Genomic DNA, 26,164 nt, shown 5'->3' with positions numbered 1-26,164 from the left:
ACTGTAAAACAGTGATCACTAAGGTCATTACAGAAAACACCAGACTGATACCTATCATGATTATTTGTGAGGATAACATCGAGGAGAGTAGCTTTTTCTGGGTGTTTGGAGTCATACCTTGTGGGATTGGTGATAATCTGAGAAAGATTTAGGGAGTCCCATTGCTTTAGGACAGGTGGTTTAAGCATGTAACAGTTTAGGTAACCTAGCAGGACAAATTCAGACTAAGTGTAAGGGGCCAGGAGAGAGCTTAGGGCAGGTAGGGTACAGGCCGGTGCTGATGGAGGAATATAGCACCCAGCAACAGTCAACAAAGAGTTATTTGAAAGTTTAATGCTTAAAACCAGCAAATCAAATAGTTTGGGGACAGACTTGGTGGGGACAACCGAGCACTGAAGGTGATCCTTGGTAAAGATTTCCACTCCCCAACCTTTGGAAGATCTGTTTTTCCGAGAAAGGTTATAACCAGAAAGGTTAACATCAGTATTCAAAACACTCTTTCTTAACCACGTCTCAGTAATGACCAACACATCTGGATTGGAGTTGTGAACCCAATGTATCTATTTTAGGTAATAAGCTTCTAGTGTTAGTGTGCAGAAAACCCAGGCTTTTATGAGAGCAGAAATCAGTGAACCAGATATCAGAGCACAAGTCAGAATTTGGGCTAGCAACAGTAGATGGGCCAGGGTGTACATGCACATTTTCAGATTTCATCAACGGTAATACAATCAAGGCACAATCAAGGGAGGGAGAGCTTTGCAGTGCTGTTTTATGACATCTGAATGTGCATCAGATGGCAACAAGATCATATTGTAGTAGGTGCCAGGTGCACCGGTTTGAACGTGTCAAGAACTGCAACGCTGCTGGGTTTTTCACATTCCCTTGTGTATCTAGAATGGTCCACCGTCCAGCCAACTTGAAACAACTGTTGGTCCACCACTCAAAGGACATCCAGCCAACTTGACACAACTGTTGGAAGCATTGGAGTCAACATGGGCCAGCATCCCTGTGGAACGCTTTCGACACCTTGTAGAGTCAGGCCATGCCCCGACGAATTGAGGCTGTTCTGAGGGCAAAGAGGGTGTAACCTAATATTAGGAAGGTGTTCCTAATGTTTTGTACACTGTGTATAATCACCTTATTGGAAATGAAGTCATGTTTATTTACTTGCATCTTTATTGATTCCGTTTGATTTTACCCAGGAGTGATCTTCATCAAGCCATTGTAGTAACATAAATTCAAAACCGTTAAAATAAGTTGGTGGCAATTTCCTCTCTAAAACAATACAGTAATTACGTTGACATCACCAACAAGAAAAAAGAAACTAACAATGGCTTTGGATATAGTTGATATTGTTAGTAGTTGATGTTCGACATATTCTTACAATATGGTTGAACCATGTAGTAGATCTAAACTAGCATTCATATACAGTTAAGAAACATTCAAGAAAAGCTTATAATACTTGTCCGATTCACAAGAATAATAATAACAATTGTAATAGTAATAATTTGATTTCTTTAAATATTCACACGCAGTGTATGCTGGAATAAACTTGAACACATAAAAGCCATACTATTCACATCTAATCGAGTCTACTTCCGGTCTGATCTCCTCAATAGGACAAAGTGCAGTAAGTCTGAACTCTACCTCAGGAAGGCAATGTCTTCCTTTGGGATGCATCCCATTTTGAAAACGTGCACCCTTGCTGATTTGAAAGGGCTGGGTGGGTGAAAGTTAATTCAGCCTTTCTCTGGACCAAGCCTCTCATTCTTTCACTATTGTACTCTCACTTGCCTCCTATTTTTACATATGAAGGCAGTTTCAGCTCCGTCCTCACTTTTTTCACCTCATTCTTTCTGCTCACTCTTGTCACTTGGTATTCTCCTCTCCTCCCACTCTTGGTCATAAAAGCATGATCTGAAAGTATAAATAATGACACTATCCGAGTAAAGCCAGTGTGTTTCCGTGTCTCTTTCTCAGACCCCGGAATAAACAGTCATTTTCAAGTAATTTTCTCTGCTGGTGGGGAGCTCTGACACAGCTCAATGCTGACCCCTTGTGTTCATCTTTAGTCACCACGGACAGTTTGTAGTGCAAGAGAGCCAGCCCACTGGGCACATACTGGTTTAATCAATGTTGTTTCCACATCATTTCAATGAAATGACGAAGAACCAATGTCGAAGAGACGTTGAAATGACATCTGTGCCTAGTGGGAGGTTCTCCAATATCCCTGAATCTACATTAAGAATCATTCAGAGTTCGACTAAATTTAATCTCAAGACACTTCAGGAAATGAGCTGAAATGGAACCAACCAAACAACTACCAATCAACTATACTACTATTCTCCTAATTTCCTCCTATTAAAAAACACTTTTGATTTTTCATCCCCAATTTTCACTTTCCGACACATCCACTTTCTCATCACAATCCTCTCACACACCTTCTGAGAGAAACATCGTCCCAGAAATGGAAAAGACAAGCACATTCTGCAAAACATCGCCCCTGATTATCCTCTATAATATGATTCTGGTTTCCCCAACTTCATGTCCCATTATCATAGACATGCAGTTTGGCAATCTACCCTCCAGGTTGGTACCAAGCCTTCCAGAACAATAACATGATTATTTGCATTCAAACTAGAATGTTATCATCTTGGAACTTTTGGTGCCAATCTTGCTTCCATTTGAATGTCACTGCTTCCCACCAAGACTGCCTGGTAAGCAATGGATACTCTATCATTGACAGGATTGAGTAGTTTAGTTTTAATATTCAGATATAGTGTACTTTGCTTGTAATGTAGTTTATATTGCATTCTATAATGTAGCCGTTGATTTTGTTTTTCTGTTGTTTTCTTTAATACTGTATTGTAATCAATTATAGTTTGTGTTCATAGTCTAAACTCTATTGTATTGTTCTCTGCTGTTCCGTTTGCATCGGTTGTTTTAACTGTACAATATTCACTGGTACAGTTTGCGTTGCAGTTCTGTTTTGTAGCTTAATATGTCTTTTGTTGTTTGTAATCAAGTTGATATTCAGTGGAATGGAGCCTCTCTAAATCTCAGTGGACTCTATCCTCTCCAGGCGTGAGGGACCTGCCCAGGGTGGGGGCAGCTGGAGGAGGGAAGGGGGGCCTTTCTGGTCCTCACAGTGCGGGGGTGAGAGGGTGAGTGCAATGGGGGCTGGAAGAGGGACTGAGGGCAGGGGAGGCAGGGTTGACAGTGCTGGTGGTGGGGGAGGGGAGATGGAAGATGAGGGGGAGGGGGTAAGTTTGGTCCCCAGCTGTCCCACCTGTTGCTCTAGAGCCTGGTTTTTCTGTAGAGTCTCCACATAGCTGACCTGAAGCTGCGCCTGGTATTTCAGCACACGCTCCTTCTCGTCAATCCAGGTGTGTCGCTCCTGGTCAAAACTTTGGGCCTGGAGCTCTCTCTGCTGACGTTCTAGACGTAATGCCCCCTGGAGCTGTTCCAGCTGCTCACGCAGGTTCCCTGATTCCTCCCACTGGGCCTCCTGGCGCTGCTGCTGCTGGGCCTCCTGACGCAAGTAGGCTTCCTGACGAAGTTGAGCTTCCTTACGCAGTTGGGATTCCTGATGGAGATGGGCCTCCTGGCGTGGCTGCATGTCACACCACTGGGCCTCTTCACGCTGCTGCCTCTCCTGTCTCTGTGTCTCTTGCCTCTGGGCTTTTGCCTCATCACTCTGAAAGCTGAGCAGGGCATCTGAGGTGTGGGTAAGGGGGGTGGATGAGGGCTCAGTGGGGGTGCGGAGGCAGTAGAGAGCCCCCCACTGAGGGAGTAGCCTTCCTGCTGCTAGGGTTTGGGTTATGGCAGGATCAACCGCTCCGCCCAGCTCCCCCAGAGTTCGTTTAAGACCCAGAACCTCCGCCTCAAACACACCCATCTTCTCCCTCAGGATAGACACCTGACAAAGAGAAGGAGGTTTTAGTGTGCGTTAGTGCTGTCTCTGAGCTTTTTGAAGTTGGTTCACTGTTTTAAATTTTGATTATTTGGCTTGAATGCTGTAACAACACACAATAAAACAATTTGTAAAAGTCCCATGATGGTAGTTAATGTCCATTACTGCACATCACTTATTAACCATAATTTATTCATAGTACTTAAAAAGAAACAGTTGTTGTGCATATTACATTTGTTTTATTTGATTCCAAGTCATCATCTCATCTCTATAGAGTAGTGCTGAGAGATTCGTTCCTTTTGAGGTTGGTTCGGTATAAAACAAAATTTAAAAATGTAAAAATAATCCAATTTTGGTTAAATTATTTGGGTTGAATACTGTAACAACACAGAATAAAACAATTAATACAAGTCCAATGATGGTCGTGACTGGGTTTCAAACGGTCGGAAACTTTCTGGTAAATTTCCCTGAATTTTTCCAGAAAATTTCCATGGGAAGTTAATATTTTGGTTAAACTATCCCCAATTCAATGGAATTGCAACCCTTTGCATGCACAGTGCATTCTTCCGTCACATGTGCAGTGCACTCTTCCATCACATATACAGCTGATTCTCAAGATCTTGCACACTAATGAGATGCTATTGAGCCCACAATACTACACTGTCTTAGTCAAGGACTACATGTTTTCTGATGAATTTTGATTACAATACTGGGTGGGGTGAATATACACTGCTCAAAAAAATAAAGGGAACACTAAAATAACACATCCTAGATCTGAATGAATGAAATATTCTTATTAAATACTTTTTTCTTTACATAGTTGAATGTGCTGACAACAAAATCACACAAAAATTATCAATGGAAATCAAATTTATCAACCCATGGAGGTCTGGATTTGGAGTCACGCTCAAAATTAAATGGAAAAACCACACTACAGGCTGATCCAACTTTGATGTAATGTCCTTAAAACAAATCAAAATTAGGCTCAGTAGTGTGTGTGGCCTCCACGTGCCTGTATGACCTCCCTACAAAGCCTGGGCATGCTCAGGTGGCAGATGGTCTCCTGAGGGATCTCCTCCCAGACCTGGACTAAAGCATCCGCCAACTCCTGGACAGTCTGTGGTGCAACGTGGCGTTGGTGGATGGAGCGAGACATGATGTCCCAGATGTGCTCAATTGGATTCAGGTCTGGGGAACGGGCGGGCCAGTCCATAGCATCAATGCCTTCCTCTTGCAGGAACTGCTGACACACTCCTGACACATGAGGTCTAGCATTGTCTTGCATTAGGAGGAACCCAAGGCCAACCGCACCAGCATATGGTCTCACAAGGGGTCTGAGGATCTCATCTCGGTACCTAATGGCAGTCAGGCTACCTCTGGCGAGCACATGGAGGGCTGTGCGGCCCCCCAAAGAAATGCCACCCCACACCATGACTGACCCACCGCCAAACCGGTCATGCTGGAGGATGTTGCAGGCAGCAGAACATTCTCCACGGCGTCTCCAGACTGTCACGTTGGTCACATGTGCTCAGTGTGAACCCGCTTTCATCTGTGAAGAGCACAGGGCGCCAGTGGCGAATTTGCCAATCTTGGTGTTCTCTGGCAAATGCCAAACATCCTGCACGGTGTTGGGCTGTAAGCACAACCCCAACCTGTGGACATCGGGCCCTCATACCACCCTCATGGAGTCTGTTTCTGACCGTTTGAGCAGACACATGCACATTTGTGGCAGTGCTCCTCCTGCTCCTTCTTGCACAAAGGCGGGGGTAGCGGTCCTGCTGCTGGGTTGTTGCCCTCCTACGGCCTCCTCCATGTCTCCTGATGTACTGGCCTGTCTCCTGGTAGCGCCTCCATGCTCTGGACACTACGCTGACAGACACAGCATACCTTCTTGCCACAGATCGCATTGATGTACCATCCTGGATGAGCTGCACTACCTGAGCTACTTGTGTGGGTTGTAGACTCTGTCTCATGCTACCACTAGAGTGAAAGCACCGCCATCATTCAAAAGTGACCAAAACATCAGCCAGGAAGCATAGGAACTGAGAAGTGGTCTGTGGTTATCACCTGCAGAACCGCTCCTTTATTGGGGGTGTCTTGCTAATTGCCTATAATTTCCACCTGTTGTCTATTCCATTTGCACAACAGCATGTGAAATGTATTGTCAATCAGTGTTGCTTCCTAAGTGGACAGTTTGATTTCACAGAAGTATGATTGACTTGGAGTTACATTGTGTTGTTTAAGTGTTCCCTTTATTTTTTTGAGCAGTGTATTTTATATGACATACATGATGATTTATTAACTAGTAAATAGTAGAACACAGAAAAGTGTGTTAAAATCATTTCTAACTTGTTAACAATCTCTGCTAGTTAGTTTTTGCTACCATGTGGGTTTTAGCTTGCTTGAGCCTGCTAACTGAGGAGTGTTAATTCACCTGTTTCCATACCTGTTTCATTTTAAAACATTTATCTTACAAAGGAGTTGTACAATCTAATTGCTTAACTATTTATCTGTACATGGAATTGGATTTGTTTTTTATTACAATTTTTTCCCTAATCTTTACAGGAAAATGCAACGGGCACTATCTGATGTGTGGAGACATTTCACTGCAGCTAATGTAGAAGGAAAAGCTGTGTACATTTGCAAATACAGTGCCAAATCATACGTGAAGAATGCAACAAAGATGCAGACTCATCTGACCAAGTGCATAGTTCCCTCAGCGCTCACAACAAGCAACCTCTGACCAAAGTCCCTCTACTTCTATTTGAGGTGAAAATTATAAATCAGACACCTTATCGATAGCAATAGTTCATGGTCCTCCTGGAATTAGACGTTTTTTTGACTCAATGGAGTGACGTAGTCAGAGAAATGCTGATGAATGTCTTGCTCGAGCTGTGTATGCAACTATGCAACTCTGATGCTCACAGGCAATGTGTATTGGAAGAGATTTCTGAATGTTCTTCGCCCAGCATACACCCCTCCAACAAGACATGCTTTATCTACTCATTTGCTGGGTGCAGAGTTCAACAGAGTTCAAGTGAAGGTCAAGCAAATCATAGAGAAAGCTGACTGTATTGCAATCATCTCTGATGGCTGGTCGATTGTTCGTTGGCAAGGAATAATTAACTACATCATCTCCACCACTCAACCAGTATTCTACAAGACCACAGACACAAGGGACAACAGACACACCAGTCTCTACATTGCAGATGAGCTGAAGGCAGTCATCAATGACCTTGGACCACAGAAGATATTTGCACTGGTGACAGACAATGCTACAAACATGAAGGCTGCTTGGTCTAAAGTGGCTGTGCTGCTCATGTATTGAATATGCTCAAGGACATCATGGCATTGAAAACAATGGATACACTCTACAAGAGAGCCAAGTAAATGGTTAGGTATGTGAAAGGTCATCAAGTTATAGCAGCAATCTACCTCACCAAGCAAAGAGAGAGGAATAAGAGCATCACATTGAAGCTGCCCAGCAACACCCATTGGGGTGGTATTGTCATCATGTTTGACAGTCTCCTGGAGGGGAAGGAGACTCTCCAAGAAATGGCCATATCACATATCACATATCACATATGGATGAGGGCAAGGTTCTTGGCAGTCTGGCGAAGTACACTTCCAACAAGGGCTTTGGGATGGAGATGCAATATGGCAATCGTGCCAACATATCTCATCAGCCACCTGATGGAAGGGACTTTGTGAATCTGAGGTTCCTTCTTCTGTTGCCTCCATCATCCTCCAAATCCCACCAACATCAGCCGCCAGAGTGCAACTGGTCCTTGTTTGGGAACACACACCAAAGCAAGCAACAGGCTGACCAATACAAGGGTTGAAAAATTGGTGGCCATCCGGGCAAATTTGAGGCTTTTTGAGCCTGACAATGAGCCATCCTCAACAAGGTTGGAAAGTGACAGTGAAGATTAGGCTTCAGAGTCTGATGTTCAAGAGGTGGACATTGACGAGGTCCACGGAGAAGACATGGAAGCCTGAGAGGCAGACAACCAAAGACTATCATGTTGAAAACGTTTTTGGGAGATGCAGTGGATCATTGGGGATCATTCAATATTCCCTTTCTTTTGTTGTTCAGTGAAATCATCCCATGTGAAGAGTCAACTCATTTAATTAAAGTTCAATTCGTAACTAAATAGTTTTTAACATTTATATCGGAAGGATTTAATCATTTTCAATGATAAGGTAAAAGGTTTATGTTTCTGTTTCCATATGATATCGTAAATATATCCAATGCAAAAAACATCTATATTTAAATTATATTAATATTAATTTGCATATATTTCCGTTAATTCCCATATATTCACGTTAATTCCCACGGAAAGTTTCCACCTCTGAATATTCCCCAAAATGTGAAACCTTAGTAGTGACTGCTCATTACTGCTTACTACCATCATTTATTCACTTTGCTTTAATAAAATTGTTGTGTATAGTACATTTGTTTTATTCGCTGACTTTATCATTTCATTCCAAGTCATCATCTCATCTCTATAGAGCTGCTGCCTACGCTGTCTGACAAAATCACTGTTTTGTAGTTCTCCAAAGTAAATAAGGCATACTTTTAAGACTGCTGAATACCAACTATCAATCACTTAGAGCATATATTTTCAGGTAGAGACACTTCGCCAAGCAACAGATTCTCTATATATCACGTCACGATCACACATTCTTCTGTCCCTCTCCGTGTTTTACCACACTAACCTAACTTAGTAGGCGTAAATTAAATGCAGACCGGACAAGTAGATGCCCAATGGATTATGGTTATTGTAAAAAATTACCACGTTTTATGTACTAAACTATATAGAATTACGGTCCTGTTGGAAACAACAACTCCCTACTACATCGAACTGTTAAGTTTGGATCTCATTTGTCACTAAAGGAACTGTACAATGTGCACATTGAGCTCACAGAAAAATAACTACATCAAGGGAATTCAAATAATTGAACCGACGTCGGTCAATGAGTTGTTTAATCACTCAGCACTAGTGTGCATATACTGTTTGTGTGTGTATGGTCCGGTTTCATTTTGACCCCTAACTCTAAAACAACAGGATATCCCATCTAGTGTCACATATTTGTGTCATCAGAAATGTGACTTACAGGTCTGTATGTGTATAGCTACCTCAGTCAGCGTCCTTCTTAGCTCTCCCTGGCAGCGCTCCAGCTCCAGGCTCTTGTTGGTGTAGGAGTCCTTGAGGCCCAGCATGACCTCCTCCCGGTCTCTCAGCTGAGCGTTGGCCTCTTTCAACTGACCCCTGAGGGCCACCATCTCTCCCGCCCGCTGGGTCACCTCCACCTGGCTCTCCCTCAGCTGCTGCTTCAGCAGGGAGATCTCCCCCGCTTTCTGACATACCTGGAGCACACAGCAGGGAAAGCAAATAGTGTAGTAAGGTAGAGCTGCAGCGTTATGGGGCTGCTCACACCGACGCTCCATGCACAAACACACACACACACACACACACACACACACACACACACACACACACACACACACACACACACACACACACACACACACACACACACACACACACACACACACACACACCACCACCACCACACAAACCTCCCACTTGGTCTCCTCCAGGCGTGGCAGTATGTCGGCCTGTTCCTTCCTGAAGTCCAGACACTTCCTCTCCAGCTCTTCTCTCTGGGCCAGCAAGGCAGGCATCTCCTCCTGCAGGCGCCGCTTGTCCTGCGACAGATGGGTGATCTGGGCCTGCAGGGCATTCTGGGAGCGCTGGGCGCGGCGCGTCACCTGTACACGGAGGAAGAGATGAACAACATTTGGTGGATTCTTATTGGTTAATGCCGCTGTGGAATGTGTGGTCACCTGCTGCAGGCGGGAGGCATAGTTCTGTCTCAGCTCTTCCATCTGTCTCTCCCACACGCGCTGCTTCTCCTCAAAAACCTGGACGATGGCTGCCTCGCTCTGGTCCAAGTTACGATGCATGTGCTGCACCTGGGAGAGGGGAGGAGAGGAGAGAGAGAGAGAGAGCTCAGGAGAGGAGAGGAGGGAAGGAGAGGAGGGAAGGATTGTTTGCACTGACTGAAGCAATTGCTACATCCATGAAATCTACTCAAATAAATCACCCTTGACCACTAAATGACCTTTCACCTCTCACCTCTTGTTCCTTCTCCCAGAGCCGGTCCTCCAGGTCTTGGATGACGTCATCAGAGGAAGGCGAGGGGCGAAGGGGTGCTGGGGTGTCCCCCAGGTGGCTCAGCCTCTGATAGGATGAGGAGCTCTTTCCTGAAGAGGAGTGGCCACTGTCCGAGGCACTCAGCCCATTCTGGAATAGTCTCACATAGATTCATATACAGTCCACACTGGACTGGTACCAAACTGGATAGGTGCAGATACCCAGAGCAAGTAAAAACAATGTACAGTATATGAATTGCTGCTGGTAAACTGCACTATGCTAAAAGTATGTTAATGCTTATCAAATGTGAACTCATTTGGAGTCGACTGCAGTGTCTGTAATTATGTTCAAAAGACCCTACCCACCTGGTAGCCTGGTTTCTCCAGCTTGTCCTGAGCCACTGCAGCTCCAGCTGTGGTCCCCAGTCTGTTGATATGGCTGGTAGAAGCACTGAGAGTACCCAGGGCCGCTGGGTGCACATAGCCCGACCCAGAGCCTGTGTAGGTGGGCAGGCTGGTCAAGGAGTTTCTCCCCGAATCTGACATCCCCCCCTGGACCCCTCCTTTACCCTCACCCCCTCCTGCTCCCTCTGCCCGGAAGCTGCCTCTTCCTGGGCTGTCCTGGTCTAGAAGGAGGGCCTCTGGAACTGCCCCTGGTTCTCCTCCCCCTGCTCCTCCTTCTCTACGCCCTCCCGCAACCCTACCCTCACCACTACTGGTTTGGCCTACGAGGTTCTGCATGGAGTGAAAGCTTTTGGGAACCACTGGTTTGAAGGCAGAAGGACGAACCAGCCCGGAGTTGTTCTAGAGAGTTGAAGGCAAAGGGGGAGGAAGGAGAGAGAGATTTGGGTAAAGAGCGATATGGGTAGAGATGGTTATAAAGAAACAGGAGAGGAAACTGTTAGCAAAACAACACATTAAAGGGGAATAACAGCAAATTTAGAAGGAAAAAAATGTGTCTATGTTCCTAAACCCCCCTGACTCGTTGTTGGACTGTCTGTCAAAGTGCGAACCTCTCTCACTCAGAGAGAGCGAGGTAGAGGCAGAGCAATGTCACAGGGTTAGACATCCCACACTCACTGCAGCGCTAGAGAAAACTTTGTGGAATAATGCAAATCTATGAAAAATATAAACGTTCTGTCACAGCAAAAATACTACATTTTGGAAGTCCAACCGATTGTGAGATATGTGATAAATTTGGCTCGCTGGTTCACAATTTGACCTTTTCTGAGATCTCTGCCAAGCAAAGAGGAAAGGAGCCGACCTAATCCTGCCTCACACTTTAAGCTTGCAACCCCATTGGACATAATTTAACCTGCCTGTCAACATTGTCCATCTTCCCTCTCTGACTGTAGGCTACATCCCTCGTTGCATGGTGTGATCAGATCACTACAGCAAAATATATCTATTAAAATGAGAGGGAAAGACTACTGAGTGTGCAACATAATGTCTACTTCATAGCATGACACATATGGGCTAAAAGGCTAAGTTATGCAACAAATGTTTCATGACATTCTAACTTTTCTACAGTAGCCAGCTGACAGCAAACATATCATTGGAAAAATGTTTTGTGCAGATATAATAGATACAGTAGATATAGTATGTGATTGATGCTCATTGGGGTAGATCAAATATGATTTATTTACATTTTTTATCAGCCTACATTTACAAATTGGTAGAATAATGACAATAATTTACAGAAATTATGCAGGAGATTCCGTTTGCAAGCAGGGACAAATTGCCTTCCTCGAGCGAGCAAGAGAATGTGAAAATGTAGGCTAATTTTATCAAATGAAAAAAGTATTCTTACAGCCTATGTTTGCATCAAATACCCTACTCCTTCAAAGTTGTGTATTGATTATATATAGCATATATGATGAATAATGATCACTGCAATCAACAGCTGCTGTGTTGGTCATTGGATTACTCCATATCATGGAACATGGCTATGTACAAGTTTATAAAGACAAAAGGCAGACACATAGAATTATTTGATTTGGATGGGTGACATGACAGAAAACTAGGTGGATATTTTCTTAGCGAAAATATGGGTGAAACACCTCCCGAGTGGCACAGCGGTCTAAGGCACAGCATTGCAGTGTTGCGCCGTCACTACAGCCTGGAGTTTGATCCCAGACTGTATCACAACCGGCCGGGATTGGGAGTCCCATAAGGCGGCACCCAATAGGTCCAGCGTCATCCGGGTTAGGGGAGGGTTTGGCCGGGGGGGCTTTACTTGGCTCATTGCGCTCTAGCGACTCCTTGTGGCGGGCCGGGCGCCTGCAGGCTGACTTCAGGCGTCAGTTGAACTGTGTTTTCTCTGACACATTGGTGCGGATAACTTCCGGGTTAAGCGGGTGGGTGTTAAGAAGCACGGTTTGGCGGGTCATGTTCGGCAGGACGCATGACTTGACCTTCGCCTCTCCCGAGCCCGTTGGGGAGTTGCAGTGATGAGACAAGATCGTAATATCGGGAAATTGATGAGAAAAAAAGGAGGTAAAATTACCAAAAATATATAAAAAGAATAAATACAAATTTGGGTGAAACTTTACTTCAGCTGTGTTGTTTCGCTTACGGGACTCGAGCCTGGATAGACTTGAAACTGGTAAAAACCTTACATATTCCAAAATTCTAACAAAATTACACCAGCGACATAATTTAGGAGATAAAGGTTGTGATCAGTGTTTCTGATGAGATCGACAATTATCTTCTATTGTATTTGTGTGGCTACAATACCATCTTTAGTGCACAGCATTTTCTGATTGGTTTCCAGAGCATTGAAAAAGACAAATGAAATAGGCTACTACTGAGGGGTGTTGTGTTGGGTCTGATGTGCTAAAGTCTGATTTGGGCTATTTTGAAAACTGACGGTGTTGTTGTGTTCATGAGGAGCAACCCTCATGTGTGTGTTGTTGCATGAGTTAGCTGCGGTTACCACCTTGCTTGGCAGAGATCTCAGAAAAGGTCAAACAGTGAACCAATGACCCAAATTTATGACGTAAAATGTATACGCCATATCTCACAATCGACTGGACTTGCCGAATGGAGTATTTTCCCTGTGACAGAGCTAAGTTCTATCTAGAGCTGAAGATAGCGTTTTCTCCGAGTGACCGAGATGTGCGATTTTCGAAATGTGCCGTTATTCTCGTTTAAAGCCTTTACGTCAATGTCTTAAATCAGTAAACACTAGAAATCATTATGAAATACTATGGCAATATTTATTTGTAAGACCTTTTCACCATGTCAAATTCTATTTCATCAGTTATTATAAGATAGTCAAGTAATTATATAACAGTGTAATCATAAAGTCTTTATGTAACTGCAATGATATAGGGATACAGCAGAGTATGTGTGTCCCATGCAGGAATCAAACCCACACAACCCTGGTTTTGCTGTGATCTAATTGTGAACTAACTCACTATGCCAATAAGCCACATGACCCTAGCTACAAACATAATTGTTTGAGAAAAGGAACATACCTGCTCTAGTTTGCCAGAGACAGGCAGGATTTTGGGTGGGTTGTGGTTTGGAGGGTTGTTGTGATTGTCTGTTTTGGTTCCTCCAGTGTCTCTTTGTTGGTGGGGGGTCATCCCAGTACCAATATCATTTCCCCCCAGTCCCACCAAGTTACTGCATACATCCAGACTCACAACCCCTCCTCGTGGCTCTCTTTCCCTCGCTCTCTCAACCCTCTCTCTCGTTCTCTCTACCCTCTCTCTCTCCCGCTCTCTGTCCCTCTCCCTCTCTACCCTGTCTCTATCCCTTTCTGCCCTCTCCTTTTCTCTTTCCCTCTCCCACTCCCTCTCTTTCTCCCACTCTCTACTCTCCCTATCCTTCTCTCTACTCTCCCTTTCCCTCCCTCCACTCTCCCTCTCTCCACTCTCCCTCCTTCCTGCTCCATTTCCGTATCCCACCCCTGTATCCCCCCGGTCACAGTTGGATGCAGTTGTAGCGGTACGGTCTGTGTCAGAGTCCGGGGGCCGGTCTTTCCCAGTTACGGTCCCAATACTAATACTTCCTCGTTCTTCACAAGACGCGGTTCCCTCGGAGGCTGTTGCTGGGAGTGGGGGGAGTCGTTCGGCGCTGCAGCTACGGTCGGCGGGGCAACGGCGAGACAGGGGCGGAGCGCGAGGCAGGGTGGTCCTAGTGCCCACGGACTTCATGGCAAACTCCTGCTCCCCTGCCACTCCACTACCCACACTGCCCATGATGGGGGGTCAGGGGTGAGGGGTTAGAGGGGACAGAGAGTCACTCAGCCTCACACACTGGGAAGCAGTGTGGGTCATCAAGGGTTAAAGGAGGTACTGGAGGCACACACACTGAGGAGGAGGAGGAGGAGGAGGAGGAGGAGGAGGAGGAGGAGGAGGAGGAGGAGGAGGAGGAGGAGGAGGAGGAGGAGGGAGAGAGAGAAGTTAATAATGTGCTCTTCATAAGTACCCTCATGCAAATAGACTGTTCATCCAGATGGTAGCAGAAGGCAGAGGCAGTAATACAGGTATTTACACTGTCTATGAATGAGGTTGGATCATCTGTCTAAACAATTATGCTACACAGTGGAATACAATGTTTAAAAATATAACAGTTCCGGTCAAATGGTGTTGTAGTACAGTGGTTCGTCCTTTAAAAGTTGCAGCCTACTGCAGCACAGCTTGCGTGGTGCCGCAGAATTCTATGGCAGGTTATTTAAGTGCCAACCACTGGTACCATTAATGCTAGTTAGTGCTAGTTTGACCACCAGAGGGCATCTATGAGAAGCATTTGATAGTCTTCAATAGAGGCTGTACTAGAGAATGTAAAACCTTTTTTTGTAAGAACAAAGTATATGGGACTGATTTTAAGAAATGTTGCTTAATTAATTAGATTAATATTATGGTGTTTCTATTCCAAGAAAAACGAACCCTCTGGGTTTCTGTTAGGATGGAACGGAAAATATTTCGCTGTACAATGTGACGGTCGGGAGTAGGCTACAGTACTACATTTAGCTAAAGAATCCCTGTGTTGTGTGGGCACGTGGGAGACTGGGGTTCAATTTCCCCGACAGGATGGAAGGAGTAGGCTGTCCTTGTAAATAAGAATTTGTTCTTAATGGACTTGCCTAGTTAAATAAAGGTTACGCTAAGAGCATAACATTTCTACACACACATTTTCTAAATATAGTCTAACCAATATCCAAACGGAGATTCAGTGAAAATAAAAATCTCATTGATTTATCAAGACCAGTCCCCATGCTTGTCTCAGAGCAGCGCAAAACGGTGCTAAAATAGTTGTAGGCTATTGCTTCAAATCCTTCTAGACTTCAATATGCTCTTTAAATAAATAAGACCTACACCACTTTTAACAGCACATTACTCAACACGAGTGAGACTCATGTCGCCTACGGTAGGCCTACAGTATATTGAAAAATATGACGTGACTCTCCGCAAATAATTACATATAGAGGATTGGAGGATTCTAAATGAAAACCAAAAGCCGCCTCATGGGTCTCCCGGTGGCGGCCGGCACGGGTATCTGTAGCAACGCATTTTGCATTGCGATGTGGTGACAGCTGCGCCACTGGGGAGGCCCCATTCACAAATGATCAAAATACAGACAGGTGTTGGTCAAGGTATATTGTCATGCTAATAGCCCAAAATGGGTTATTATAATACTGTGCATGGTGTCCAGGTCAGAATAACCAAAACATTTCTTTGCTAAAGACTATCAGAAAGAATGTTGGTACTTATTTATTTTGTATCCAAAGCCATGAATGAGCGAGTCACTCAGCTTTATATAGGTGCCGCCAAGTTAATAAACAGATCACTGACCATTTCGAATCCCACCGTACCTTCTCCGCTGTGCAATCCGGTTTCCGAGCTGGTTACGGGGGCACCTCAGCCACGCTCAAGGTACTAAACGATATCATAACCGCCATCGATAAAAGACAGTACTGTGCAGCCGTCTTCATCGACCTGGCCAAGGCTTTCGACTCTGTCAATCACTGTATTCTTATCGGCAGACTCAACAGCCTTGGTTTCTCTAATGACTGCCTCGCCTGGTTCACTAACTACTTCTCAGATAGAGTTCATTGTGTAAAATCGGAGGGCCTGTTGTCTGGACCTCTGGCAGTCTATATGGGGGGTACCACAGGGTTAAATTCTCGGGCTGACTCTTTTCTCTGTATATATCAACGATGTCGCTCTTGCTGCGGGTGATTCTCTGATCCACCTCTACGCAGATGACACCATTCTGTATACATCTGGCCCTTCTTTGGACACTGTTAATAAACCTCCAAACAATCTTCAATGCCATACAACACTCCTTCCGTGGCCTCCAACCCTAGTAAAACTAAACGCTTGCTTTTCAACCGATCGCTGCCCGCACCCGCCCGCCAGACTAGCATCACTACTCTGGACGGTTCTTACTTAGAATATGTGGCCAACTACAAATACCTAGGTGTCTGGCTAAACTGTAAACTCTCCTTCCTATTTCACATCAAAGCCTCCTTCACTCATGCCGCCAAAAATACCCTTGTAAAACTGACTATCCTACCGATCTTCGACGATGTTGTTTACAAAATAGCCTCCAACACTCTACTCAGCAAATGGGATGCAGTCTATCACATAGCCATCTGTTTCGTCACCAAAGCCCCATATACCACCCACCACTGCGACCTGTATGCTGTCGTCGGCTGGCCCTCGTTACATATTCGTCGCCAGACCCACTGGCTCCAGGTCATCTATAAGTCTTTGCTAGATAAAGCTCTGCCTTAACTCAGCTCACTGGTCATGATAACAACACCCACTCGTAGCACGTGCTCCAGCAGGTATATCTCACTGGTCATCCCGCCTTTCCTTCCAGTTCTCTGCTGCCAATGACTGGAATGAATTGCAAAAATCGCTGAAGTTGGAGACTTATATCTCCCTCACTAACTTTAAACATCAGCTATCGGAGCAGCTAATCGATCACTACAGCTGTGCACAGCCTATCTGTAAATAGCCCATCCAATCTACCTACATCATCCCCATATTGTTTATATTTACTTTTTTGCTCTTTTGCACACAAGTATTTCTACTTGCACATCATCATCTGCACATCTATCACTCCAGTGTTAATTTGCTAAATTGTAATTACTTCGCTACTATGGCCTATTTATTGCCTCCTCACGCCATTTGCACACAATGTATATAGATTTTTTTCCTATTGTGTTAATGACTGTGCGTTTGTTTATTCCAAGTGTAACTCTGTGTTGTTGTTTGTGTCGCACTGCTTTGCTTTATCTTGGCCAGGTCGCAGTTGTAAATGAGAACTTCTCAACTGGCCTACCTGGTTAAACTGGCCTACCTGGTTAAATAAGGGTGAAATATATATATTTTTTAAAATGACTGTGCCATCAACTTGATAATATATAACAATATTTTGGAGGTTATTTTGTTTTCAAAAAAACAAAAGTGAGCGATTGTAATCTGAATAATGGCCAAAATAATATTTGTAAAGGCAAAGTCCCTATGGGACTCCCAATCACGGTTGGATGTGATACATTATAATAATACATTTTGTAGTATTATTTGTTTAGTCTTTTCTGGTGGATTAAACTGAAATTGCAACCAATCATGGCCCGTTGTGATACAGCCAACCTAACTAAGAAATACATTTGACGATAGAATTATCCCCCTACCCTCCTTCTAGGCAAGTCTATTGTCCAACTACCTGCTAATAGCCATAATGGCACTGTACAACGTGACTGTGTGAGTTTGAAAAAGTATTTTCCAGTAATCAACCATTTGTTTACCTGCATTAGACAACTTTGTTCCAATATTTCTGTAATTCAGTGATATTTATTCCCATAGTAATTCATTATGGATCCATAACTAAATAAACATCGGCTTCTGAGTATTTTTTATCATTATTTAATTAACGAAAGCATAAAGATGACATTATTAGTTACATTGTTTTAGTTTGACTTAGTGCAGACTGGCACTAAGAACAGCGGGAACATTTCCCTAGTCAGCTCCCTTACAGTGACCCTTACAGTGTTACTCTGTGCTACCCAGTGTGGCTCCACCCCCTCCTCCTTCCCATGGGCTAGGTCCATCTTCTGTGCGCCGCACTGCGGCCCCTCCCATGCCCCCTGCCCTCGTGCCTTGAACCTTGCGTGCTTTCAGTGGATACAGCTGGAGAAATGCAAGGCAATCCCATTGTGCGCCACTCATGAGCCATGACCAATATGACCAATATATCCAATATTGTCCTGCTAATAACAGGATTAATAATATATCTGTGAGAATATCTAATGCTTTTATATAATTCAAAATGAATAATAATAGTTTATTTAAAAAATAACAATATTTTGGAGATTATTCCATATAACGTAAAATGAGTGAGAAAAAGGCCATTCTTGAACATCGGGTGACATTGTTACTAATTTGTAAATAAAGCCAGTTTGCTATTTAGAATTATTTATTTATATCACGTTTCAGGTAAGACCCAGATGCAGACAATGTTGAATTAGCAACAGTTTATTAATCCAACAGGGGCAGGCAAACGACAGGTCAAGGCAGGCAGGGGCGGAGTAATCCAGATAGGTGTGGCAAAGGTACAGGAATGCAGGCAGGCTCAGGGTCTGGGCAGGCAGAAAACTAGAAAACAGGAACAATCGAGAGACAAGAACAGAGGGGAAAACGATGGTAGGCTTGACGAAACAAAACGAACTGGCAACAGACAAACAGAGAACATAGGTATAAATACACAGGGGATAATGGGGAAGATGGGTAACACCTGGAGGGGGGTGGAGACAATCCCAAAAAGGCAAAACAGATCAGGGTGTGACAATTTCTTTTTTTAGAGGGAGAGAAACCAAAAACCTAGTCGTCTCATGAGTCCCTCAGTCAAGGCCGGCGCAGGTATTGAACCAGCTTGCACTGCTATGCAGCGTCTTAGACCATTGCGCCACTCAGGTGCTGTACAACGTGACCGGTCGGGAGTGGGCTACACTACTACAGTAAGAACAAAATAATTCTAATAAAATAAAATAATAAAAACCTTAGTGTAACTACAGTTTAAGTAAGTAATACTGAAGTCGTGCACAATTATCAGTTTCTATTTATGTTTATGTCACCCATTCATTGTCAGTTAGCGAGACAGTAGGCCCCAAAAGCATAATCAGTGCTCTAACTCCCCCTTGTGCTGGTCTGGAACAATGAAGTGATGACGCAGGGTATCGTACTAAACCATAAATTACCTCTAAGTACAGCAGCATAATCGCAAATCTTTTAGTGGAGCAACCACTGTATGCAACGTCCAATATTTAGATTTATTTCGCCTTTATTTCACCAGGTAAGACATTGAGAACACATTCTCTTTTACAATAAGGACCTGACCAAGATTTAGCAATGAACTGTGCAGAATAGCAAACATTCAGTTACTATTAGTTACTATTCAGGTTGTTTCTGAACTTATAAATTACTTATGTGTGCAACATGTGTGTGTGAATGTGTGTGTGTGTGTGTGCGTGCGTATCTTTGTGCAGCTTGAGTGGGCGATTAGGTCCTGCCTACAAGGCAGTGAGTGAGAGCGCGGCAAAGAGGCACGTGCTGTTATGAAGTGTGGTTGTGTGTGCGTAGGTACACAATTGTTGACAACTACACCAGGTTACATCTTGCTACTCTTGCACCTTTCAATCTGCAATGAAATTTAGATGGAGCGATTGCTGACAAACTCTCCCCTGCGGTCAAGACATTACAGACTGTAATGTGTGACGGCATACAGTATTCAACAGTACCCTCAATGCATTGACATGAGAGAGGAAGAGAAGATGAGAGAGAGAGAGAGAGAGAGAGAGAGAGAGAGAGAGAAAGAATGAGTCGCTCCTGCCAGATAGGCTATAACCCCCACTCCATGTCCTTCTACACAATTTAATTCCACTCGGGTAAGCTATAGTAGCAGCCTAACTAACACACGGTCTCTCTACTGATATGGTCTCCTTTACTCTCACCCATGATTCTATCCACATCTCTCATCCCTCCCACCTTCTCTCTCCATCTCAACGTGACTATATCAGGATTCGAATAGCACGACTGGGTTTCCTGAAACATGAACAGTTATTATTAGATTGAAATGATTACAGTTGAAGTCAAATAACACGTATTTGTCATTGTCTGAGCCGCTTTGATGTAGCCTGGGATACCGTATCGAACCCTTACATCCGTATGCCCTGTCTATAACATAGCCTACTCACTGTTTTCAGCACCACTGTTGGTTTCGAGACACGATGATCGTAACAGCAGTTTGTTCGTTAAAAATAGCCTTGGCCCCGTTCCGGTCGGTTCTGAAGGATAATGAAATGTTGTCAGTGGATGTTTTTTTCCCCGATAATAGTCGCAGTCGGTGTTGTATTGATGATGGAGGCAGCGGATGTCGCGATAATCAGCTGTAACCAAACAACCCAGACACGCCTCTTCTTCTGCACGACAGAAACGCCCCTTTTTGCACCACTCAACCATACAAGAGCAAAGACTACAGGCTACTGTCATCATCTATCAATCAAAAGTATTGGAAATAGCTGTAATCATATTTTCGACCACATATAGTCCTTTAAATACAATTTGTCTGGGATGGCGCAATTAAAGGAAATTGGGAATATATTCCTACCAGTATTATTGACTCTAGGTGCATAAAGTAATGTGTGGTGTAACAGTATGTTGAAGAGAGAAAGTCATAGAAAGTCAAGAGAGAAGCTCAAGTCAACACACAGAGACTGAGACATGGACAGTGTTCATCAAGATGTCATGGCTGTTAAGTGACTGTCCATACTGCTACAGGGTTGAGAGGTGTATTGCTGTGTTCATAACACCTCGTAAATGTGCAAATACCAGCATACCACTGGGAATAATCCACTTGAAGGCCCCTCCAATGAGAAAATAATGGGAAATTATTGCCATCGCTGAGCCCCACCCATAGAGAATGATAGAGGCCTCTAGTGGCAAAAATGCAATTTTAGCATGGGCAGGGCCTTTGAGGGCTTCCACCATGCTTCCGACATTTTAATTAGTCAAAGTAGTGAACTGGGGAGGGATTCCTATGAGTTATAGCCTCCACGTGCTGCCCATGCAGTCACAGATGATATAATGCACACAACTTGCCTAAGCCTCCCCCATTTCTCCTTCACCCAAATCCAGATAGCTGATGTTCTGAAAGAGCTGTAAAATCTGGACCCCTACAAATCAACTGGGCTAGACAATCTGGACCTTCTGTTTCTAAAATATCCGCTGCAATTTTTGCAACCCTTATTACTAGCCTGTTCAACCTCTCTTTTGTATCGTCTGAGATTACCAAAGAAGCTTTCCATTGGAAAGGGGGGGACACTCTAGACCCAAACTGTTACAGACCTATATCTATCCCACCCTACCTTTCTAAGATCTTCGAAAGCCAAGTTAAGAAACAGATCACCGACCATTTTGAATCCCACCGTACCTTCTCCGCTATGCAATCTGGTTTCCGAGCTGGTCATGGGTGCACCTCAGCCACATTCAAGGTCCTAGACGATATCATAACCGCCATCGATAAAAGACAATACTGTACAATACTGTACGACCTCTGGCAGTCTCTATGGGGGTGCCACAGGGTTCAATTATCAGGCCGACTCAATTATCAGGCCGACTCTTTTCTCTGTATACATCAATGATGTCGCTCTTGCTGCGGGTGATTCTCAGATCCACCTCTACTCAGACGAAACCAGTCTGTATACTTCTGTCCCTTCTTTGGACACTGTGTTAACTAACCTCCATACAACTCTCCTTCTGTGGCCTTCAACTGCTCTTAAAAACAAGTAAAACTAAATGCATGCTCTTCAACCGCTGCCCGCACCTGCCCGCTCGTCTAGCATCACTACTCTGGACGGTTCGGACTTAGAATATGTGGACAACTACAAATACCTAGGTGTTTGGCTAGACTTTACACTCTCCTTCCAGACTCACATTAAGCATCTCTAATCCAAAATGAAATCTAGAATCGGATTCCTATTTTGCAACAAAGCATCCTTCACTCATGCTGCCAAACATACCCTCATAAAAATGACTATCCTACTGACTTCGGCAATGTCCTTTACAAAATAGCCTCCAACACTCTAATCACCAAACTGGATGCAGTCTATCACAGTGACACCCGTTGTGTCACCAAAGCCCAATATACCACCCACCACTGCGACCTGTATGCTCTCGTTAGCTGGCTCTCGTTGGCTGGCCCTCGCTTCATATTTGTCACCAAACCCACTACTGGCTCCAGGTCATCTATAACTCTTTGCTAGGTAATGCCCCACCTTATCTCAGCTCATTGGTCACCATAGCAGCACCCACCCATACCACCCTCTCCAGCAAGGTATATTTCACTGGTCACCCCCAAAGCCAATTCCTCCTTTGGCCGCCTTTCCTTCCAGTTCTCTGCTGCCAATGACTGGAACGAATTGCAAAAATCACTGAAGCTGGAGACTCATATCTCCCTCACTAACTTTAAGCATCAGCTTGTTGAGCAGCTTACAGATCATTGCACCTGTACATAGCCCACCTGTAAATAGCCCATCCAACTACCTCATCCACATATTGTTATATTTTTTGCTCCTTTGCACCCCAGTATCTTTACTTGCACATTCATCTTCTGCACATCTGTCACTCCAGTGTTTAATTGCTAAATTGTAATTACTTCGCCACTACGGCCTATTTATTGCCTTACCTCCCTAATCTTACCTCATTTGCACACACTGTATATATACTTTTCTATTGTGTTATTGACTGTACGTTTGTTTATTCCATGTGTAACTCTGTGTTGTTGTTTGTGTCGAACTGCTTTGCTTTATCTTGGCCAGATCACAGTTGCAAATGAGAACTTGTTCTCAACTGGCTTACCTGGTTAAATAAAGGTGAAATATTTTTTTTTAAATAAAAAAATTAAGAGTCCTCTATATATCTCTATGGCTTCGACTCTCTCATGCTGAACTCATCATTTTCGGCAGTTATATGCAACAACAAAACATTATTTATAAAAAAACTATCAATTAATATGTATTTTGAACACTATAATTTGTTTGCGAGCATGATAGCTATTGCCATTAGCCAAAAGCCATTCTCAACAAGTTCAAAGCACATAACTCGTTACTCGTTACTCGTTTCCAGTAATATTTTCTGAGTTTCCAACTTATGAACGCAGCATATGGATGGATAACCAGAAGCTGAGAGCGTGAGGGACAGTTTTGCCACAGATAGAACAATGAGACAGATATTTCACTGGATGTATAAATGTGAAGCATTCGGTTGGCGTTTCCACACGCTAACCAAATATGGTGGTGAGAGGAAGCCCAGTGGCTGGAAGTGGTAGAAGATGGAGTGAGATGGATTTTGGCCAACATTCTGAAAATGTTCTCATCAGCGAATACAGTTTTTCAATACAGTTTTGTGTTTCCAGGCCGTCATTTTAAATAATAATTTGTTCCTAACTGACTTGCCTAGTTAAAGGTTAAATACAAAATAAAAAATTACCAAACTAGAATATGTTACAGAGTGGACTAAGTTTTGTAGACTTTCACCTTTGCCAAATTCTCTAAAAATTGCGTTGTTTAGGAGTGCAAGGGCAAATTGAGTTATTAAAGGACATCATGCTAATTAGAAGCATGCTGGAAACCTTGTGGATGTAGCCTAATGTAGCAGAACATTCTGATAACTCTATGGAGCCCTAATTGCTCTTAAACAGATTCTGTGTAAAACAGGCTGTGACAAACTTTCTGGAGAATTGTACTTCAGGGTAACAGAGATGAATGGAGCCCCAAACATGACAATCTCTCTCTCTCAAGTGATACCAACACGTTGGAGTTGCCATGGAAACATGCTTCATCTGTTCTGTGATCATGTCAAGCAGATGGGGAAGGGGTTGCAATGCAGCAAGGAAGAGGAGAGGGAAGAGAGTGTATGTGAAGAAGAAGAACGTATTGCCCAGTTTTATCTCGATCACAAAAGAACTGGATATCCTTTATGTAATAGAAATGAAGGTGACACTGAAATGTGACATAACAGGTGCCATAAATTGACAGGAAACAGAGAGATCAGTGATAACCTGAAACCTGGAAATAATGCATTGTCTGACTGCACCATGTGTGGAGGCTGCAATCTGCATGGTGACTAAAGCAGATTGGAGATGCATCCTAGGATGTGGATACGAACATAGAAAGGAGATAGCAGAACATTGACTTGGCTATAAAAAAACTTCATTTGTTTACTAGCGTGTTACAGTCTAGCTACCTAGTTAAAAAAATAAATAATTAAGTTTGAAGTTGATGTGCCTCATGGTTTGCACTGGTCGTGTTTGTGTCCTCTATAGCTGGCAGCTCTGTTGTTCGTGTACATGAAGCAAGGGTTATGGGACAAGAGGAAAGTGTGGGGGATTGGCACGTGAAAGTTAAAAAACTGAGTCTCAGCATCCCCCTGTTACTGTGGAATTGCCCATATAGGTCATACAGTATGTTAATGATACCTTTAAATATGTCATATCCTGTCAATTTCCTTCAAATCTGAGTCCCTTTAACACATTATTCACAAAATGAAAAATATTTGTTTGTCAATTTGTTTGTCATGGATGAAAAGAATCATAATGTTTTCCCATTCCATGACACAATATTAACTGGCCAACTCACAACATCTAATCGATATCTCAGGATGTATCTTAAGACATTTAGTCATGCAAAATATAGCATCCACACGAGATAGTGTTAGTTCTGCCTGAGTGCAATGCCCATTCCATCATAAAAGACACTCATCTCTCATCGGCAAAACCCACAATCCGTCTCGTTGCATATTCTCCTCTCCTCCACTCATCAGCGCTAATCTCTCTTTCTCTTTGTTCCTTTCTAGTCCGAGGATGCAGGCTGATCTGATGTCCATGTCCAGCTTCCTCTTTTCTGACTCCAACAGCGCGTCTTTCGCCGCATAATGGCAATGCAGGTGAGTTCTTTCTTTGTTTCTGTCTGTCCTTCAATCCGTCTGTGGAGAAACCAGACCACTGTCAGAAAAGTACAGTAACTATAAATACTCCCCAATGTATTTGATCTACCAGGTGGTGTGCGAGGCTCCAGCCTGGCCCGGTCTGGGGACCAGCTAAGAATGCAGAGGGAGGATCTGGAGGATTCTGTGGTGGTTCAGGGGGGGCTGGTGGTCCGCTGTGTTCCTGCAGACCTGAGCAGGAGAGAGGGGGTGGAGGGGATTGGGTTGTCTGGGAAGAGGTCACTCTCGATATCGATCATGTTCCGCTCATCAACAACACCGGTGAGATGCCTTCTTGCTCTCTTCCTGTTTCTATTCTCTGCTGCTGATTGCTGGTGAGAGAGTGGTTATAATCAATTAGTGTTGAACACGAACTACAGAAAATTCACATGCAACTTGAACTATCACACAAATCTTGCACAGGAGATTTGCATGGATATCGGGGTAACTCATCTCTGTTCTCCGTGCAGGCCTGCCTCCACTGGTGCTGTACTGTACAGGGAAGGCTGCATGAGAGATGATGTTCAGAGACTTGGCTGAGGAGGAACGAGGTCTCAGGGTGCTCAATTATGCTCCAGGTGATATCACAGGGACACAACTATAGAATTAAAAGTTAGTGGAATAGACATTACAAAGCAATAGACATTACAAAGCAATGACTGGCAGCAAATGTAGGGTGTTAATAATGTCAGAATTAGCTGCAATTCTAATGAATGATTCCTCAGATATCATCTGATTCCATTTGGCCCTACCCAAATCCCTCTGCTACTGTGTGTTCCCACAGGTCCTCTGGACATGTATATGCAGGCGGAGGCATGGCGGGGCTCATGGGATGTGCATCTGTCCTGGACCTCCATGAATGCACAGGGACAGCTGCTGACCTGGCCTTATGCTATCCTACTTGACACCCCACCTAGTCAGAGGGTCATATATACAGTGCCTTGCGAAAGTATTCAGCCCCCTTGAACTTTGCGACCTTTTGCCACATTTCAGGATTCAAACATAAAGATATAAAACTGTATTTTTTTGTGAAGAATCAACAACAAGTGGGACACAATCATGAAGTGGAACGACATTTATTGGATATTTCAA

The 26,164-nt window shown here is 43.8% G+C and overlaps 1 protein-coding gene across 1 annotated transcript; it reads right to left on the bottom strand.

Moving 5' to 3' along the window:
• Positions 1–1,153: 1,153 nt before the first annotated feature.
• Positions 1,154–20,509, bottom strand: LOC109883008 (leucine zipper putative tumor suppressor 3). The gene is made up of 8 exons (XM_031806197.1): positions 20,287–20,509; positions 13,553–14,392; positions 10,440–10,877; positions 10,057–10,224; positions 9,765–9,893; positions 9,498–9,689; positions 9,054–9,284; positions 1,154–3,919 (listed from the first exon to the last, which is right to left on the bottom strand). Exons 2-8 carry the CDS (start codon positions 14,279–14,281, stop codon positions 3,053–3,055), a joined length of 2,754 nt encoding a protein of 917 aa, XP_031662057.1. The 5' UTR covers positions 14,282–14,392; positions 20,287–20,509; the 3' UTR covers positions 1,154–3,052.
• Between the last annotated feature and the right edge of the window lie 5,655 nt (positions 20,510–26,164).

The sequence above is a fragment of the Oncorhynchus kisutch genome, linkage group LG3 (assembly GCF_002021735.2).
Source record: "Oncorhynchus kisutch isolate 150728-3 linkage group LG3, Okis_V2, whole genome shotgun sequence".
Taxonomy (NCBI): Eukaryota; Metazoa; Chordata; class Actinopteri; order Salmoniformes; family Salmonidae; genus Oncorhynchus; species Oncorhynchus kisutch.
The sequence above is the reverse complement of the archived record's forward strand: the minus strand, read 5'-3'. Positions and strand labels throughout refer to the sequence as shown.

Excerpts from the sequence above, each read along its gene's own strand:
- LOC109883008 (XM_031806197.1), bottom strand. The coding sequence starts at position 14,281 with ATGGGCAGTGTGGGTAGTGGAGTGGCAGGGGAGCAGGAGTTTGCCATG. Across the intron at positions 10,225-10,439 it reads TGGAGAAACCAGGCTACCAG|AATGGGCTGAGTGCCTCGGA; the intron begins GTGGGTAGGGTC and ends AGACTATTCCAG. Across the intron at positions 9,690-9,764 it reads ATGCCTCCCGCCTGCAGCAG|GTGACGCGCCGCGCCCAGCG; the intron begins GTGACCACACAT and ends CTCCGTGTACAG.